This window comes from Punica granatum, chromosome 7, assembly GCF_007655135.1.
Source record: "Punica granatum isolate Tunisia-2019 chromosome 7, ASM765513v2, whole genome shotgun sequence".
NCBI lineage: Eukaryota > Viridiplantae > Streptophyta > Magnoliopsida > Myrtales > Lythraceae > Punica > Punica granatum.
The window spans coordinates 2,354,758-2,374,929 of record NC_045133.1 but is presented as its reverse complement, the minus strand read 5'-3'; the positions used below and the strand labels follow the sequence as shown (position 1 = coordinate 2,374,929).

Sequence of the window (20,172 nt, the reverse complement as noted above, 5' to 3'; positions counted from 1 at the left end):
AAGAGACCACCTTAGAAATTCACAACCTTTTGTTTTGCTATATATTATGTCAAGAATCCAAAGGAAATGCTCGAGATTTATGTAAATCCAATATGATATTTTGACTTATATACATGAATTTATTTTAAGCTATATTTTTTAGAACCGACTAAAAACATGTCTAGTTTAATGCACAGTGGAGCACATAATTTAACCATCAACAGCAGAATATATACAAACAGATCAAAATCACATTGGGTATGACTAAGATTTTACATTTACTGAACTTTATTTTTTTTAGATTTAATTACCGGCACTAAAATCTTTTCTTAATATAGTTTTAATTTCTGATATCGCGAATAAAAGTGAAAAAAGAAACGGATCGAACAGGGGCGGAGCCAGCATATTAGCAGGGGGGGCAATTGCCCCCCTGAACTTTAAATTTGTTAAAATTTTACCTCAAAAGTATGTTTATTGTAATATTTTTGCCCCCTTGCACCCCTGAACTTTGAATTTTTAAAATTTTACCCCAAAATTATATTTATTATAATATTTTTGCCCCCCTCGAAAGAAATCCTGGCTTCGCCCCTGCGATCGAACGATTTAATTTATTGATTATTGAGAATAGATAGTGAAATAAATAAGACATATGTCTATTTTATGCTCTTGATAAGTAAGGGGTTTGGCCATAGACTAAGACCAATTTTTACAGTCCTCATTGCCGGTTCCCACGTCGAGGAGACAAGGTCCTGTGTCGGAGACTGTCCAATAAAAGTCACCCTTTCTGCCGTCTCTATCTTGAGAGAATATATCAAAGTTGCGCGAATTTTTTGGCGGCCACTGAAAGCTGCAGTAGTACAATGTCCGGGATATATTATCGGTCTCGAATGTGAACTCGTAAGTTGAGGTCGGCGCGATGTCATGGAGTCCGAGGTCAGCTGGTTCATCTCGAAGGCGTCCACTGCAATGGACCGTAAGCGTGGCTGACTTATCGGCAAGAGCATTCTGCATTTTGATATGAACGGTTCCTCTGACAGTTGGTGGTTGTCGTTCTGATTCATGAAGTTGTGCCCCACATGTACGATCCATGAGTACCGAAAGGCCGGCAATCACCATCAGGACAACAAGATGCTTTGGGAACGAACCCATTTTCCAGAAAACGTTTTCCTATTCTTTGGACTCTAGAAAACTGATGCAATATATTGCGATGAGGGCTCTAACCATATAAATAGTTCGCAAATTGGTGCAGAAATGGAGCATAATCTCAATCATGCAGACATATCTCCCTAACATCTTAATTACTCTGTATGTGTCTTCCACCTTAATTTTGGGTTTTTCTTAACGTATGTGAAGATCTTGGAAAATAAATTGGAAAAGGAAGACTCAATTTTCTTGATCTTCCCTTGCCTAGTGGAGAAGTGGGTGAACTTAAAAAAAATATATAATACTTTTCTAGTGGTGTATAAATTGGACAACTGAAAATACAGAAATTTTTTTTAGGAAATTCGTTGGATATTCTTATTTTTGAATTGTAAAGGAGGCATATAAATATAGTACAATAAAATAAAAATCCTAACAACTAATAAATGAATACGAATAGTCTCACGACGAGTATCAAACTATAACTTCTTGATTAATTATTAGACGAGGGCCTGCGTTACTGTACAACAATCTCTTTGATAATTTAGTCTATGTTTAACTGGATGAGAATATCCTTTGCAATTTATTTCTATTTTACCCAGATTTTTCCACTTTTGTAACAAATTTTCTATAAATAAACGGGCCATCATTTTTTTGCCGCCACCACTTATTATTCAAAAATCAATGGGTTCTAACTAATTAATATTCAAATCGGATCAGTTCACTCAGGACTAAAGTAAAACTTTCCCAATCATGGATTGGGATTTGAGAAGCACAACAAGCCATCATTTTCTCTTTTGAGCGATGTTAAATTCCACTAGTCTACAAGAGATTGAGCACATTTTCAATTCAAAAGTTTGAGCTAATAATTGTGGCATATAATCTTTTATAAACCATTTAATAAATTTCAACTGGCCTACAAGAGCCCATTTCTAATCCACAGGCTCAAACTTACATAGAGGTCATCCATTTCACTTATAAATTCATTGTAATTTTCTTAGCTTATGCATGTGTAGTTTCTAGACTCTCAACCAGTGATTTTAATGAAACAAGATGTAAGACCTGCACATATGCTCAGGTAGAAATTGATAGACATATCGAAAAGATTGGTCACCACTTTCGTAATAGATTATAGGTGCATAAAATCTCCATGACAACCTTAGCAAAGGTTTTTCCGCAGCCCCCTTAGCAGAGGTTTCTCCCAAAGGAAATTATTATTTTTTTAAATTTTGTAACAACATACTTGGCTAAATCTTTTATTAATCATAATTTGATTAAAACTTTTAATTATTTACATACGGGTTGATAATGTCTTGCAAGATTTATATTTTATATTTTCAACGAGAATTGAAGTGCCCATGACTTTTAGAATAGGGTATGCTACCATGTTTGGTAAAAAATCAATCATGATGATTTTTTTTTCAACCTTTTAAATCTCGTTAGATAAAATCCTCATCATACAGGCGTCCAAAATATTTTAGTGGAAGATTCACTCCTCATAATTTGATTTTTGATATTTTCGACTACACATTTTTTTAATGACACTCGGGCATGATAGTGAACGGGTAGAATTTGGTTCAATATTAGATCGAATCAATATATATTGGTTCAATAAAATAAGTAACAATTTTATTCTTTAAATAGAAAAAAGAAAAGGAAAAAACAAAGCTCCATCGTATTCTCCTCCCTCCGTCTTATTCCCCTTCCAATAACAGAGCAGACCTGCAATCAATCCCTAAAATTCAATTTGATGCCGGTGTCGGCACCCTCCGGTCGCCCGCCCACCCAACCCCATGGTTGAACACTCAACGAAACACAGATCTCTTGGCTTACTGGATAAAGAGATTTATGAACATCTAAACCAAGAGGAAGCTTTTTGTTGTTCAATTGTTGAAAACGAAGCCATATAATCAAGAGATAGAATCTTCAATCAATCAATCGATTTGTTCAATTTTTGAACAAAACTGATGCTCAGATCCAGCTATTCGACCCATGATCAATTCTATGGGCTCAAAATTAATGGAAAGTATAACGTAGAAGAAATTGCTTCACTGAGTGTGTGACTCCACTATTGATGGTATAAATAGTCAAAATATCAGGGATGTATTTTACCGTAAAAAAATATTGAACACGTGTAGGATTATGATCTTACATCAACGAATCCGACGGCCAAGAATAAAATAATCGTGGTGATTGTTTTTTTGTACTTGCGGCTCTATAATCTCCATTTAGAATAAATCTTAGAATAAGAGCTTTTGTTTTGGCCTTATGAGGATGAGGGTGATGTTACAGTGGTTGGCATCCAAAAACAACCACCACAGTTGTTTTATTCATGGTCGTTAGATTGTCTTATTTAAGATCCTCACTGTACGCGTGTCTTAGATTCTTTTAATTTAAGATTCACCTCTCATAGTTTGATAATTCATATTTTTGACCAAACATATTCTCGTCAATACTCGATCTTGTCTGTGAAAGAATCGGATCCAATCCGCTATTAAATCGAACTGAATTGCATTGGTTCAACCAAATAAAAAATAAATTTAATTACTTAAAAAAATAATAAATAAACATATTACAACGTCATCTTCTGTATATCTTCTCCAATCGAACAAAAAAAAAAAAGAAGATAGACATACAATCTCGAAGAATCTCTCCCCTCCCAGTTTGTACTAATTAATTTGTCGTCAAGTGAAAGCTCATCAATCTGTATCGGTTCATGGAAAAATAATAATAATCACATCGATCATGAAATCTTCCAATAAAAATCGAACACGTCAGTCCTCATAAGTTTCACTCTGCTGTGGCCGAAATATTAATTTCAAATTTACACATGTCCGAAATATTTTTACTTGAAGATTCACTCATCATATTTTGATTTTTGATATTTTCCATTGCGCATCTTCTGGACGACGCTCAGTTGCGCACGTGAACGAATCGAATCCAGTTCGATTTAATATCAAACCGAAATCTACCGATTTAATTAAATACATAATAATTTAATAACTTTAAAATAAAGAAAAAAATAAATAATGAAACAAACAATTCTCGATATCATCGTTTACTTTCCTCCTAACAATCCCTAAAAAATACAATCGACAATTCAATCGATATTTAGTTTTGTGCCATATCCATTGTAGTCTCGTGGATGTTCATGGGATCTGCAAGAATTGCCTCTTCTCGTTCACCATGATCAACAAGTCAATTGTCGAGAGCAGCTTCGGACTCTTTGGGAAGTAGGATAAGGAAATCAAGTGCGAAGTTGTGCTCATACTATAACACGCCATGTATCTTTGAGAGATTCCACCCAGCCATTGATTCAGACCACCCCGATTTGAGCATTGAGCCTTTATATTACTCTAATGCATTGAATTCAAAGTCAGCTTTGATGTTTTTATATTATTCTGGGAAATCTACTAAATCTGATGTTTGCTTAATGTCGATTTGATTTAATTGAGTTTTCGTTTGAATTTCTTAGGGTTGCTTGATTTGATTTTGCGGGTGGTCTCACTTCTAATATTGGGAGAGGGAATAATGTAGAAAGTTGTTTGTTTTATTATGTGTTTTTTCTTCTTTTTTTTAAGTTACAAATTATTATTTACTTAATTGAATCGGTAGATTCTAGTTCGGTTTAATATTGAACAAAATTCGACTCGTTCATGTACGCGACCGAGCGTTGTCTAGAAGATGCGTAGTCGAAAATATTGAAAGTCAAAGTATAAATGGTAAATCTTCAAGTAAAAAGATTTTGGACACGTGTACGAGTGAATCTTACCTTACGGGATTTAATAGCTGAAAATAAAACAACTACTGTAATTATTTTTGCTAGTAAATCGTTGTAGAATCTCCAATAAGGATGATGTGGGCATGTGGAAAATGTCACAATCGGTTGCACTATACAAAAAATAAATTACTATAATTTCTTGTAAATTACTTGAACTTTTGGTAAATTATTAATAAAAAAAGTAAGTTGCATAAATTTCAAAACATATTACAAACTCCTCAATTTTTGAAATCAAGCACAAATTTGGAAGAATTTTACTTATTTTTCAGTAAAATACTTAATTTTTACTTACACTTTTTACTTGATGGTATGGTGCAACCAACCAAATGGCGAGATATTTTATCTCTTAAATTCTATTTATAAATGACTTGTCTACTTCCATAATTGAAAAACTTTTGAAGTTCTATTAGTAGGATGACATGATATAAGATTACATTTGTTGCGTTGTGATTCGTGAGAATTCCAAAAGTAACTCAACGATATATTACTCATATCCTACGTGACATTATTGAGGCGTTGCATCGATTTTTATAATTGTATATAGATATCTTTTATAAATGTGAAATTAATGGTAATATGGAGTAATAAATCTCAAAATTATTTGTGAAATATTCTTACTTCCGTTTACTAACAGGCCATCAGTTATATTTTCCTTCTTGTCCTGATGTCAAATGTCAAATAAAAGGAAAATGTAGATATGGACAAGATGTGGTTGTTTTCTTCAATCTATTATTCATTTTCCATTCCATGGAGCTTTTTTTTTTGTTTGTCTTTTTCTTTTTCCCCTTTCTTATTCTAAATTTTAAGTCATCATTTATCTTCATTGATACGCTCTTACTCCAGTTCTTTTATTTTTAATGACATTTTCACTCATTCTCTCCCCTTTTATGCTAGCGAATATATTCATATAAATTACATTGAAAAAAAAATCACATACTTTAATTAGAAAATACAAATTAATTTACAGTGCCTGTAACTTATTCTAATATATTCTCTAACATAGTCTAGGAGATTCAAATTTTATTATGGTGTTAATAAATATAATATGAAATGAACAACAAAAATTATTTCTTACATATTACTTGTAATAGAAGAACTTAATTTTATATTTTAATAAAGAATCGACTAGAATATGCATATTTATGTAGACAAACACAGAGAGATAATGGAAAATTTTAAATGATGATAAACTTGGTATGAACAAGTGACCCCATCCTATAAGCTAGAAAAAGAAAAACGAAACCGTATGTTGATTTTGGTACTATATGGTCAATATCAGATACCATTATCATTAAGTTTTAAAAGCTTATAAAAGATTCTTATTCAAATTATAATGATAATTAACTAAAATCATTGAGTTGATTATCTTCATCACAATAAATTATGTTAGAAATTTATGAATATACTAACGGCATTACCGGTTAATTGAATTTACCCAGAACGAAAAACCAACTCCAGGGAGGAAATCCAAATATAATCCTTTTGTCCTTCCATTGTCATCATGTCGACAATTTATTATTAATGTTATTCTTTTATAAGTGAGATAGACAATTAATCAACAGGTAATCTACAATACTCGATCTATCGGAATTGTGAGAGCAATATCTCCCATAATTTTTTCTACCGAAAACAGACAATATCAATGATTCTATTGAGAAAATAGAGACTGATCCTAAAAGTCCACTTGACGTGCTTAGAGACTGCATATATGCTCGAGAAGTAACGGGAGAGGTTAGTGAATCCTCCGGCTCTCCTGCTTGATTGGAACTTGAAACTGATCGAGTCCTTGCTTGATTGGTTAATGGACCTCATTGAACCACTCACTTTCTTAATTTGCTGCATCAGCTTGTTGGTTTATCTGGTCTTAATTAGAGGAATAAGGATCTCTTTCAGGAGGACTTTTCCCGTCATACTGATTCAACTCATCTCATTCTCAAATCAGCTCAGGATACTATGTTTTTCCTAGTTTAATGATAAGTGGATTTTTTTTTTTTGTGGGTGAATGTGGAGCACATAATTTAATTTAATCATCAGTAGCAGAATTTGTATATAAACAGAACAAAATCACAGTCCAGCAAGAAAAAGATCAAAATCACATTGGGTATGACTAAAGTTTTATATTTAATCAAATTTAATATAATATACTTGAGATTTACCGGCTAAAATCTTTCTTTTATTAAGATAGTTTTAATTTATCATATCATATATATATGTTAATGAAAAAAATAAAGGTATATTTAGGACAAAAGTGAAAAAAAAAAAGCTCACCGAACTCTTTTATATGATCCAATTAATTATTCGGAATAGATAGCCAAACGATTAAGACAAATTTACTTTGTCCTCTTGACAAGTAATGGATTTGGCCATGGATTAAGACCAATTACGACAGTCCTCATTACCAGTTTCGGTGTTGCGGAGACACGGTCCCCAGTCGTGGACCACCCATTTATTTTCACCCTCGTCCCCGTCTCTGGCTTGAAAGAATATATTAAAGTCGTGATAATTTTTTGGTGGCCACTGAAAGCTGCAGTTGTACGCTGTCACCGGTATTTTCATGGTCTCGAAACTAAACTTGTAATACGAGTATGGCGCGACATCATGGGCTCCAAGGTCCACCTCATAGCCACGATCAACTCTTCTGCAATGGACCGTGAGCGTGGCTGAGTTATTGGCAACATCATTCTGGATTTTGATAAGGACGGTTCCTGGGTCTGAGATTGATGGTGGTTCATGCTGTTGTCCCTCGCATGTATGATCCATGAGTACCGATAGGACAACCACAATTGGGACGATGAGATGCTTCGGGGACGAACCCATTTTCCAGAAACCGTTTTCCTATTCTTTGGACTCTGGATAACTGATGGAACTAATACTGAGATGAGGATTCTGACCACATAAATAGTTCGCAAATTGGTGCAGAAATGGAACATAAAAAATATTCCTAATTGGTAAGTTCAAAAGAGGAAACAGAAAATGAATAAATGCCATGACATAAATAGCAAATTACATAATAAATGCCATGACATATATAGCAAATTACATAATAAATGCCATGACATATATAGCAGATTACCCTGTTATATTGACAAGAATCCAATAGTGCACGAAACGTGCATGCAAAAAATTAACCTGACATATGTAACGAGTCACGTTTTTAAGAGCAATCCAATTTTATTTTTTTAAATAGTTTTTACTTTGGCTAATGTTAAATGATGGGTGCGACCCTAATAAAATACTTAATAAAATTGATTGATAAAATATAATTGGCATGTGATATGGATAAATGTCAGCTAAGATTTTATCATAATTGGACGTGCCTCGTACTGTGATGATTTTTGAACACATGAATATTTTTCAATTCAGTTTTACTAAGAGAATATGTTTGACGAAATACATTCTAAAATCAATTTAGATAAAATGAAATCCATTTTTCTTAGAGTGATCTTTCTTTATGTGTTTTCGCCTATTTTTGCATATTATTCTGTATCATTTGATCCTAAATATCTACATAAATATTTATCGAAAGAGTTGTTTATATTTCTAAGACTTTACTAAAAAAAGACAAAAATATTCGAGTTTCGGCCCGAAAAAAAAAGGACTAAAATACTCCCTCAACAAAATATACAATTATGACATGGATAAGTCGTTATGAATATATTAAATGATTGATACAATAATCCATTTACTTAACTAGTTATGCAAATGCCCATCTTTCGACGAACATATCCTTTGTTCATAGTCCAGAGAGACTAGATCGGGGAGCTTGGGAAACTGTCAACTCAAGGATCACATTGTTGATATGGATAAGTCATTACGATCATAGTAAGGTTATACCTAAGCTGAGAGGTTCCTGAAACCTAATAAGTCGTTTAAAAAAATCTCTCCGCTCATCGAGTATGGCAGCTGTGCACTAAACTCACTGGCATTGTTCGAGCAAGGAGCTATGCGAGTCACTGACGGAACCTGAATCAAGGAACCGAGGAAGTGAGAATTGGGAGTTATTTTCCGAAACCGAAGCTTGTGTTTGAGTATTGTGTACATAATTGCCTATGCATTTTGTTGGAAGATTAAGTAGGGAAAATATTGTCCTTAATTATCAGTGTGATTAATAGGAGGATGGCGTGTTGATATTCAGAAGGAAGTTAGGCTCTCTGCTAATTTGGGCCTGGTTGGGTGCGTCTTGCTGCAGGGAAAAGCAAAAATTATAATGAGGACTTTCTAATGAGGTAGCTAGAAGCTTTTGCTTTTCAAATTTTGAACTGTTTTTGTACTTGCTTGTATGGGAATGGCTTATTAGCAGCAAGAAGAAGATGGCACTGGGAGGATCCGTTTATAATCCATCTCTAATATGGTTTTGAACACGGATGACGGACGGATCCATGCCCATTCGTAAAAAGCGCGTTGCAAAATAGGATCCATCTGTACATTTTAGAGACGGAAATGTCCATTTATAAATCCGTCTCTGCTGAAAGACGGACCCTCCCTTCTCATATCTATCTCTAAATGTTACGTACGGATTTTAGAGACGGATTGTTCCGTATGTAATCCATCTATACATAGAAAAAAAAATTAAAAAAAATCTCAAAAATCATACAAATAACAATAATTAAATGAGACGGAAAAATCAATCTGTTCATTACCTCTGATAATGGGAAAAAAAAAAAGCCAAGGACTAATGGAAACTAAAGAATCTAGCCAAAATCTAGTAAAAAAAGCTAAAAATCTCTCTGATAATGGAAACTAAAGAATCTAGCCTAACCAAGGACTAACAGATGGTATGAATTGGTAAAATACATAAATATCTAATATGCAAAATATCTAATTGCTCCCGAGGGTTTGTCAGCTCTGAGACGTTAATTCAGCTGAGCGAGGATCATCAACAATAGAGAAGAATTCAGTAAGTTTCAAATCAGTATGATAGACCAGAAAGCAGATTAAGCATAAATCATGACACACCCGAACTAGGAGCAGGATCACTCTGTGGTGGAGGTTGTTTGGGCGAGGCAGGGGAGCTCAGCATCATCAGATAATAGAAAAGAGTAGTCCCTTGTATCTGGGAGCTTGGGGACGCACTCTAGGCTTGGAAGCACCAGGTCTTGAAGAAGAACTCTTATTACCCTGAAATTTAGAATTCTCAATTGTTCATAGCCTAAAAATTGAACTATAGAACGAATGTCCTATCATTTTCACTTGATCACTACCATGCACAGAACACATGTATCACTGCATGAAGCAACCCAAGGACCTAGGAACACTGATAACATAAAGCAAGTCATCCCAAGATTTCGATGGCAAATTTGGATATTGGTCTTTCTAGCCGCATGTACAAGTCATGAACTCTACGGATTATGTGAGACAGGAAGACGAACATTATGTGTTCACAAATAATAATTTTATAGCTAAATCGCCATCTCACATATCAAAACGGCTTAATGGAAGTCTTTTCACTGTTTAGAGGATTAAGTTGATAGTTCTAGTAGAACGGTTGAACTCCTGCTTAATTCAAGCAAAATTTGTGCCTTTGGTTCTTTTTTTTTTTTCAGCCAACAAAACAAAAGTATATAAGGGGGGTAATGCATAGACTTGGGAAATTGCCAAATGCATTCATTTCATTGTCGAAGTTCGGTTCGAGGAGATGGAATTCCACCGAGATGGCGATGACAGACGACACCATGGCGACGGCAGAGGATGACCGCACTAGAAGCTCGAGGAGAGGGTGGTCGGCCACAGTGGAATGCGAGAGATGAGGAGATGGCAGCGTTAATGCTTCGGTTGAGAGGAAAGCTATTGCGAGGGAGACGACAAGGGGTCAATTGAAAGTCGATTGAAAGATGTCAGACTGAATTATTTTGGGGTTATGATATATGATAATACTTGAACCAAATTTGTGCACCGGTTCAGTTAGAGGTACAGTTTAATTATTGCAGCCCGTCTGACGGGTGGTTCATGGTAGATGATGTGGCACTTCTTCATTGTTCACACGTGAAGGCTAATCCGTAACACCGGTGAATGGTTATGGAAGGAAAATATAAAAGTAAATAATGAATATACTTAAAAAAATAGGAAAAAGACAAAAATTCCCTTTGTGGTTTGAGATCGGGATAAATCGCATCATGTTCTTTTATTTGGGACAATTAGCCCCCTTGTGGTTTGCTTCGTTAGACATAGGGGGTTACGGCGTTAATTTTTTTTTCATTTTCAGTCATTAATCTTTAACCTTTTAATTATTTTGGTTCTAATTTTTTTTAATCATTCCTATCCTCAACTTTTCATTTTGTTTCATTTTAGTTCTATAAAAAAAATCGAAAGGGAAAGGGGGGTCAAGGCGACTCCGTCCCCTCCACCGAGATTGTCGGTACCCACAAAAGACGCTGGCGACCTCAGTGGAGGGGTCGGGATCGCCGATTGGCGGCCCCAACCCCTCCATCGAGGTTGCAGGTACCCACGGAGGACGCCGACGACCTCGGTGGATGGGTCGGGGTCGCCGATTGGTGCCCCCAACCCCGAATCTATCGGGGACCTCCGACTCGAAGTCCTCGATCGATTCGGGATTGTGGCTGCCAATCGGCTACTCTGATCCCTCTACCAAGGTAGCCGGCGTCCTCCGTGGGTACCGGTGACCTCGGTGGAGGGGTCGGGGTCGTCAATTGGTGGCCTCGACCCCTCCTTCCCTTTCGATTTTCTTTATAGGACAAATGAAAAAATGAAAAGTTGAGGATAGGAATGATAAACGAAGAAAATTTAGAACCAAAATGATTAAAAGGTCAAAACTTGAGGACTAAAAATGAAAAAAAATTAACACCGTAACCCCTATGTCTAATGGAGCAAACCACTAGGGGCTAATTGTCCAAAACAAAATAACATGGTGCGATTTGTCCCGATCCCAAACCACAAAGGGTTTTTGTCTTTTTTCCCAAAAAAATTAAATACAATGGATGGTTCATATTAAATGAGGGGAGATCTAATGGCTCGTATTGATTTTTTATGGTATGGAAAATCTAAAAATCCCTTCCGGAGAAGCACCGTCTCTTGTAAATTCATTGTAATTTTTTTAACTTAGATATGTGTAATTTGTAAACCCTCAACAACTGATATTAATGAAAGACATTTTGAAAATGTAGAAATAATGGAAATATCGGGTAATAAATCTAAATTTCTTGCGAAATATTCTTACGTTTCATTTATTAAAACAGGGCCACCAGTTATTTTTAGGTGATGCTAAAAAAACGACCACCGTGATTATTTTCTTTTAAATTGTTAGATCGAATTAGGGTTAATCTAGGTCATACATGTGTCCAAATTCCTTTTATATTTTTACATGAAGATTCATGGCTCAATCTTTGACTTTTGATATTTTCGACTATGTATCTTCTCAACGATGTTCAGTCGCGCCCCGTGAACCATTGTAATCCTATTAGATATTAAAACAAACGAAATCTACTGATTCGATCAAATAAATAACAATTTAATTTAAAATAGAAAAGAAAATAATTATAAATTAAGCAAATCTTGATATCTTCGTACATTTCAATTCCCTATTTCAATCGGCAACATCAAATCAATTCACCAATCCCTAAAACTCAATTGTCAATTCAATCCCTAAATGTTGATGGTTGATTTCCTTTTCTTTTTTTTTTAATGGGATCAGAGACAAAGCCAACTGCAAGTTACGCTCAATCACTTGGCAGCTTCTATGGCCAAAACTCAAATTAACATGCAACCCAATTCTAATTTCATACATCAAACGTGGCGACTCCTTCACCTAATTCCAAGAGCATCGAAAATCCAATGGTGAGGAATAGCTTCCAATCAAGAAATTTCTTGACATTTTTTTAACCTTGCGTAAATCAGCAAAAACAATTTCATGGAGGTGAAGAGTTGCTTACAATTGGAAATTGGATATCATTTTTTAAGAAATAACACAGTAATTAAGAATAAAAAATTGAACTGGAATAACTGGAATTGGATATCAGGATATCCACAAATTTCAAGAATTGGAATTGAATTCGGAGGAATTTCGTGTTTGCTTCCAATTCAATTGCATGGATATCTTGGTTGAATTGGAATTGAAGTAATTCTTCATATCACTTGCAATTCTTAAATTGATATTGCATGAATTCAATTGGAATGAAAGCAATTCTTAGATTCTCTTTGCATTCTTCAATTGGAAGAGGGTATCCCACTGATTGGATCGGGAACATTGCAAATTTGAGCACACACTGGGATTACTCTTACACGGAATGATTGTTGATTGAATTTTAGATATTGTTTAGTTGATTTGATTTTGTCGATTGAAATAGGAAATGGGAACACGTACAAATATATCAAAATTCATTTAATTTATAATTTGTTTTGCTTTTCTTTTTAATAAATTAAATTGTTATTTATATGATTGAATCGGTAGATTTAATTCAGTTTAAAATCGAACCTAATTTGAGCTATTCACGGGTGTGAGGGGACTTCATCGAGAAAATTCGTAGTAAAAAATATCGAAAGCAAAAAATTTAGGGTGTAAATGTTCAGATAAAAATAATTTGAATACGTATACAGCTCAGATCAACCCTAATCTAATCTAATGATTAAAAAGAAAACAATCATGGTGGTTGTTCTTTGCAAATAACGATGGCAAAATCTCCCGTTATTTTTTCCTTGTTGGACTGATATGGACAATATGTGGTTGTTTTCTTCAATCTATTTTTCATTTTCCTATTCCATGGAGCTTTTTATTTCTCTTTTTTCTTTTTTTACCCTTTCATATTCTTAAAAAAAAAAGGTTTAACATTTGTATTACATTCTTCCTCCTTTTTCATTTATTTTTAATTACATTTTAACTCATTCTCTGCTTTTCGATGCTAGAGAATATATTTGAATAAATTACATTGAAAAATCACATAGTTTATCTAGACAATACGGATTAAGTTATAGTGCGTGTAGTTCATTCGAATATATTCTCTAACATAGTCTAGGAGATTTAAATTTTATTATGATGATAATAAATATTACATGAAAGAAATAACAAAAGTTAGTTGTTTGTTACACATTACATGTAACAGAAGAACTTGTTCTTTTTTGCTCGATTTTTTCTTTTTTGCGCTAAACATGTAATAAAACTTAAATTTTATACCTACACATTAATATTTGATAAAGGATCGACTAGAATATGCATATTTGTGTAAACAAACACAAATAGATAACGAAAAAAAGATTATAATTTGGGATGAACAAGCGACCCCACCCTACAAACTTGGTGGGGGGGGAACACGAATGCGTATGCTAATTTCGGTACAATATGATCAATATAAGATAATATCGTAATTAAGTCTTAGAAGTTTATAAAAGATGCTTCACGTGCTTAGAGACTGCATATAAGCTCAAGAAGTATGGGAGAGGTTAGTGAATCCTCCGACTGATCTCCCGAACTTCTTTTCTGAGCCCTTCAGTGATTGGCTCCTCTCGAACTTGAAACCGATTCCTTGGTCGATCGGTTTTTGGAGCTCATTGATCCACAGCCTTTGCCACAGCTTGTTGGTTTCCTCTGGTCTTGGACGAACAAGCTGGATCTCTTTCGGGAGAACTTAATTTTCCTGTCATCCTAATGCAACTGGTCGAGTCTCATTCTCTAATCAGCTCGGGACACACATCAAATCTGCAGTTCTGCAGGCATCCTGTGCTCTAGCACGTGAATGGAGGTATGTATATCGGGCTAAACGGGGAGAGGGTCGGGTCAAACTCAACAAAAAAAATGGGGCTTCCGGAGGCACGCAATTCTGGTGCAGCAGATACGGGAGGACTTATTCGGGACAATCGAGCTATCCGGATCTGTGGGTTTATGCTTAATATTAGCGTTACCTGATTGGGAATACAAACAGATTGAGTAGTATGTCTAGTTTTGCAGAATATCTACAAACAGATCAAAATCACGTTGGGTATGACTAAAGTTTTACATTTGTGCAGCATGGTGCATCCCACAACAGCCACGAACAGCCTCGAAAAGACTGTCCACAGCTGCGGACAGCACTGCAGAGCAGTTACAAGTCACACGCACTCCTGAGAAGGGCAGCAAGCAACTGTGTCACCACGTGCAACCACAAACCTCAGCCGCGACTCTTTAACAGCACGTTACAGCCGTGAATCTTACTCACAACCACACAACTGCTCTCATCCCAAGTCATTTCCACCTTCTCAGCCTCCCCATGACCATCAACAGCAGTGCACCACCATGCTTCACCGCTGAAGGGCAGCGAGCAGCTGCAATCTTCAGCGTGCAGCCAGGAGACCGAAAAAGGGTCCTCACAGCAGTGAGTTGTCGCTCACAGCCGCGAGCCATCACCAAATCAGTGATAAGGGCCAACCACGAGAACACTTCTTGTGTTAAATTGACAATTGATTTATCGAACATTTCAACAAATCCATACTTCAAATCAAAACATGGCACATCTATGCGCATCTGATACGAATAAAAGGGGTGGCTTTGATACCACTTGAAAATAAAATATCGAATTAAACGCAGCAGAATCGTAATAACGATAAATAAAATTTTCATCTCATGAACATCGGATCGTAACCCGTAACCATATTTTGGGCGTCATATCACCTTTTATTCGAATTAAACAACGTGACCTATAGTTTCTATAAGGATAATCGAATTATACCTTTCGAGATTGAATCCCTTGTAGACGATTATAGCCGACCACTCGTGCGACCTCTAGCTTGTCCACGTGAACTTGCTCGTCTCCAAAGAATCGCAAGGCAACCTTGGACATTTTTCTTGCAGCTAGGAGAGAAAAACTTTTACGGTTTCTAATAAGCAAAAACAGAAGAAACGGCAGGAGGCTTCCCCTTTTTTAATTAGCCGTATGCCTCTCCGATCTCTCTCTCTTTTGGTTTTGTGTGTGTATTTAATGCCCCGCATTAATATATAAAACATACCCATATATATTTTACATAATGACTCTGGGAATCAATTTGCAATTAAATAATTAATTCACAATTAACTAATTTATAGCCAATATAATACCATTGCACAAATAAGACCAAAACTTCAAGACAGAAAGACTATTGTGTTCTCGACATAAGTTTCCACATCTAGACTTTCTAATTATGGAAACTTTTCAAATAATAAAACTATCGTATTTTCTTATAAGGATTCACCTCGATATCGGATTTGACTTCGGGATGTGCTAGCAACCGTACAACTATATTACAAGTCTAATTCAAGAATTGATTCCTAATTAACTGCCTTATTAAGACTCAATTCATCCTCGATTAAAACACGTCCTATTGTATGTGACTAACTAGGTTCATCACTAAGTGACGATGATATTATAATGTCAAGCTCTTTCGGTATTACCAGAAACTCTTTTTCATAATCAAAAGCTTAATTTCGAAAATGCCATTGGTTCCTAATGATCGTGAATGATACCTAGCAGTATATCATGATAGTCCAAATAGTGACGAATGTGTTGATTGTACATTCTGATGAACCTGTGACCATACATGCTATGCATTCAAGTCTCTTCATTTTAGATCCCAATCTAGTCAGGGTCATAATACATGTCAAACCCTATAACTGACTATATGAAATCTTTGAGCTTCCATTGATAGATTATCAAGACTTAAAATTAGAAACCCCTTTCTATTTTAAGTCCAATCACCTTGGCCAAGGATTTTCTGATCAAGAATAAAACTCAAATCCATAGGACCTTTCCCTATTTACACAGGTCAATGAATCATTTTTCGAATGATCACTTACCTCCATACATAATTAACCAGGACAAATGTTGTCGAATACCCATGCTTAACACAAGCATATAAGCAGGAGTAAATCCTAACTATTTATGTATGAGATAACCATTGCATCTCGAATCTAAGAACTTTATGCGCTAATATGGTCTAGATAATATTTATTGATAACAGTAAAGTATCATGTGAATATTATCTATACATCATATTCGATTCACTTATCTCCATAAGTATCTACATATTGGTCTCAATATCTAATATCGAATAGTATGAGACTTGCTACTCCACTTTTATTAGTATCTATATACTAATAATGAATACATATAGAGGTAACGGTCTAGTCGAAATAATAGTGCCTAGCCAAGATTTCAATGACTGTGAATAATTTAAAGAACTTGCTCCAGATAACTTCATCACTCATACTCTCAACTCTTTGAGAATGAAGTATATGCCAAGTGTCTTAAGCCTTATTCTAATAAACATAAACAGTTCATGAATAATAGAATAAATTTTAGGGTTTTTGGTCACCTAAAAAAGTACGTACTTTACAAAATTCTCTAATCTAGTACAAATTTTTAAAATTTTCTGTAAATGCACGAAGTTTCAAAATTGTCACAGATCTAGCATGTTGTTACCTTCCGTCCAGGGAATATCGTGAAATGCTTACATAGTCGTTAAGGGTTGTCCAACTGGCTGTTATTTGCCACATGTGTCCACCCCATTGACTGGTTCGTTTTTCTTTTCCGTTTTTTGCCTAAAAAAGCACGTACTTTACAAAAATTCCTTAATCTAGCATACACGTTTAAAATTTTCTGTAAATGCATGAAGTTTCAAAATTGTCTCACGTCTAGCATGTCGTTACCTTCCGTCCATGGAATGCCATGAAATGCTTACGTGGCCCTTAACAGCTATCCAGTTGGCCGTTATCTGCCACATGTGTCATCCCCATTGGCCGATCCATTTTTCTTTTCCCTCTTATATCACTTCTTCTATTTATTTTCTTCCCCAGTTCTTGTTCTTCGTTACCACTGCTAACACCACTGCCACCACTACTCCCCCACCCCTCATTTTGCTTCTCTTCTTCGAGACACCACCTCCTGCAACAGAGCAGTAGCGGAGCAGAGGAACAGAAGGACACAAGCAGTAGTAACAACCATCACCACCACCCCTATCTCCTTCATCATTTCCGACACTAGCACAACCCCTCCATTTCCTCCCCCCGAAGGTCATCGACATCACTATCTTTGTGCTGCTATTGTTCTTGGTGCTCCACGCCCCTCCCCTACTCACTGCTGTTGCCGGTGGTGCTCCAGGCCTCTCTGCTCTCAGCTAAGATATTGTTGTGTTGTTGTCCAGCCCCTTTCGGGCGTCTCCTGAGCTATTGCAGCTGCTGCTAAAGCTTCCTCCACGAGCTCAAGTTTGTTTTATATGCTCTCCCAAAGTTGTTCGAGCAAACGGTGGCCACAATTGAACGGAGGGTGGGGGAGTGGTTGCAACAGTGGTGTTGGCAGCACAGTGGAGGATAAAGAAGAGAACAAGGGAGAGCAAAGAGTTGAAAGGGGAAAGAAAAAGCCCCTCAAATGGGATAGTTACACGTGGCAATTGACGACCAATTAAGTAAATTTGAGGCCACATTAGCTTTTAACGGAGGTGGATGGACGGAGGCTAACGACATGCTAGATGTGGGATGATTTTGAAACTTCGTGGATTTACAGAAAATTTTAAAAGTTTGTGCTAGATTTGGGAATTTTTATAAAGCACGTGCTTTTTTAGGCCAAAAACGGAAAAGAAAAATGGACCGGCCAATGGGGTGGACATACGTGGCAAATAACGGCTAGCTTGACAGCAGTTAAAGGCCACGTAAGCATTTCATGACATTCCATGGACGGAAGGTAACGGCATGCTAGATGTAGGACGATTTTGAAATTTCGTGCATTTACAGAAAATTTTAAAAATTTATGCTAAATTAGGGAATTTTTATAAAGTACGTGCTTTTTTAGGTAAAAAACCCTAAATTTTATAGCCATAAATATAAATTATCCAATTGCAAATATCGACTCTATGACACATAACTATCACTTTGGACTATGGAAAACTGATGAAATATATATTGAGATGAGGATTCCTGACCATATAAATAGCTTGCAGGTTGGTGCAAAAATGTAACATAATCTCAATCATGCAAACATGTACTTTTTTTAATATGAATTCTGTTATTCCGAAGCCTAATCCGCTCCAACTAATTCAGTCGAACCAAGTCGGTCCACTAAGGGGGTAAAGCTCTTTCAATCAAAGATTTTTTTTCCATTCATAAGACTCGAATTCTATACATTGTTTAAGGGAAACAAATACCCAACTGTTTGAACTAACTTTTATAGGTTCTTTTTTCTTTTTTTTTTTTTGCTATATAAGTTGCAAATATATATCCCTAATTTCTTGATTAATCTGTATATGTCTTCCAATGAAATTTTTTTTTTAAGGCAAACGACGATCTTGGAAAATGAATTGAAAGAGGGAAATGATTCGATCTTACCTTAAGTAGACGAGAAGTAGGAGGACTAAAAGAATATACTCTTCTATGTGATGTATAAATTGGATAATTGAAGTAGCAAGTTTTCTTAGGAAGTTATCCCGTTCTTTTGTTTAGCTAAACAGATCCTTTGCGACTGGTTTCTTTTTTACCTAAATTTTACCACCTTTCTGTCAACATTTCTATAAATAAACCGACTATCATTTTTTTCGGTTATAAAGGATACTCATGATTTAGTACAACAAAATAAAAATCATAAATATCTATTAATGGAGCACGGATAAATCTACCTGAGTATTGAACTTGAAATTTTTTAATTACTAAGTGAGAGCTTGCGCTATTGTATTTCACCCTCATTAATAACTAACCATCGTTTTTGCTTTTGAGTAACATTAACAAACCTTTTTTTTTTTGGTCAGGTTAATAAGTTTAGTACAAAAAATGAGAAATAGAAAACTAATAAAAACACACGAGCTGATGAATAAAAAAGAAAAAAAAGCAGAGAGAGAAGGAGAATAAAGATAAGGGAGAAGGGGAGATAAAAAGCGACCGGCTAATCCCATAAGCTAAAATAAGAAAAATGAGAATATACGTTAATTTTGGTACAATACCATCAATTATAAGATAAATAAACCAATAAACCAACTCTAGTAAGAAAATCCAAATGCGATCATTTTTCTCCCCTTGTCATCAAATTGACGATTATATTTAATAAATGATTTAGCGCATGCAAGATATCACATATGTTCGAGTTATGCAGATAACGCTTAAGAGCTGAGGACGATACCGATGACTCGAGAAAAAAACAAAGACTGTCTAATTTACATTCTTGCATCGATTGACAATCTACATGAGCCAGGCAAAATGAACCACATTGAAGTCATGCATATTTGCAATTAAACTTGATTTAATTATAATTAATTAATTAATTAAGCTAAGAGCCAGAAGTTCTTGTGGCGCTTTGGGGTGATCAAATACCCGCCGCTCTTCCTCCTCATCG

At 35.4% G+C, this 20,172-nt stretch overlaps 2 protein-coding genes across 2 annotated transcripts; both read right to left on the bottom strand.

The window, feature by feature from the left end:
• Positions 1-672: 672 nt before the first annotated feature.
• LOC116213619 (S-protein homolog 3-like) lies at positions 673-1,128 on the bottom strand. The gene has a single exon (XM_031548635.1). It carries the CDS (start codon positions 1,126-1,128, stop codon positions 673-675), a length of 456 nt encoding a protein of 151 aa, XP_031404495.1.
• Positions 1,129-7,270: 6,142 nt separating this feature from the next.
• Positions 7,271-7,717, bottom strand: LOC116213618 (S-protein homolog 5-like). Its single transcript, XM_031548634.1, has one exon. The coding sequence runs from the start codon at positions 7,715-7,717 to the stop codon at positions 7,271-7,273; it is 447 nt and encodes a 148-aa protein (XP_031404494.1).
• Between the last annotated feature and the right edge of the window lie 12,455 nt (positions 7,718-20,172).

Excerpts from the sequence above, each read along its gene's own strand:
- LOC116213619 (XM_031548635.1), bottom strand. The coding sequence starts at position 1,128 with ATGGGTTCGTTCCCAAAGCATCTTGTTGTCCTGATGGTGATTGCCGGC.
- LOC116213618 (XM_031548634.1), bottom strand. The coding sequence starts at position 7,717 with ATGGGTTCGTCCCCGAAGCATCTCATCGTCCCAATTGTGGTTGTCCTA.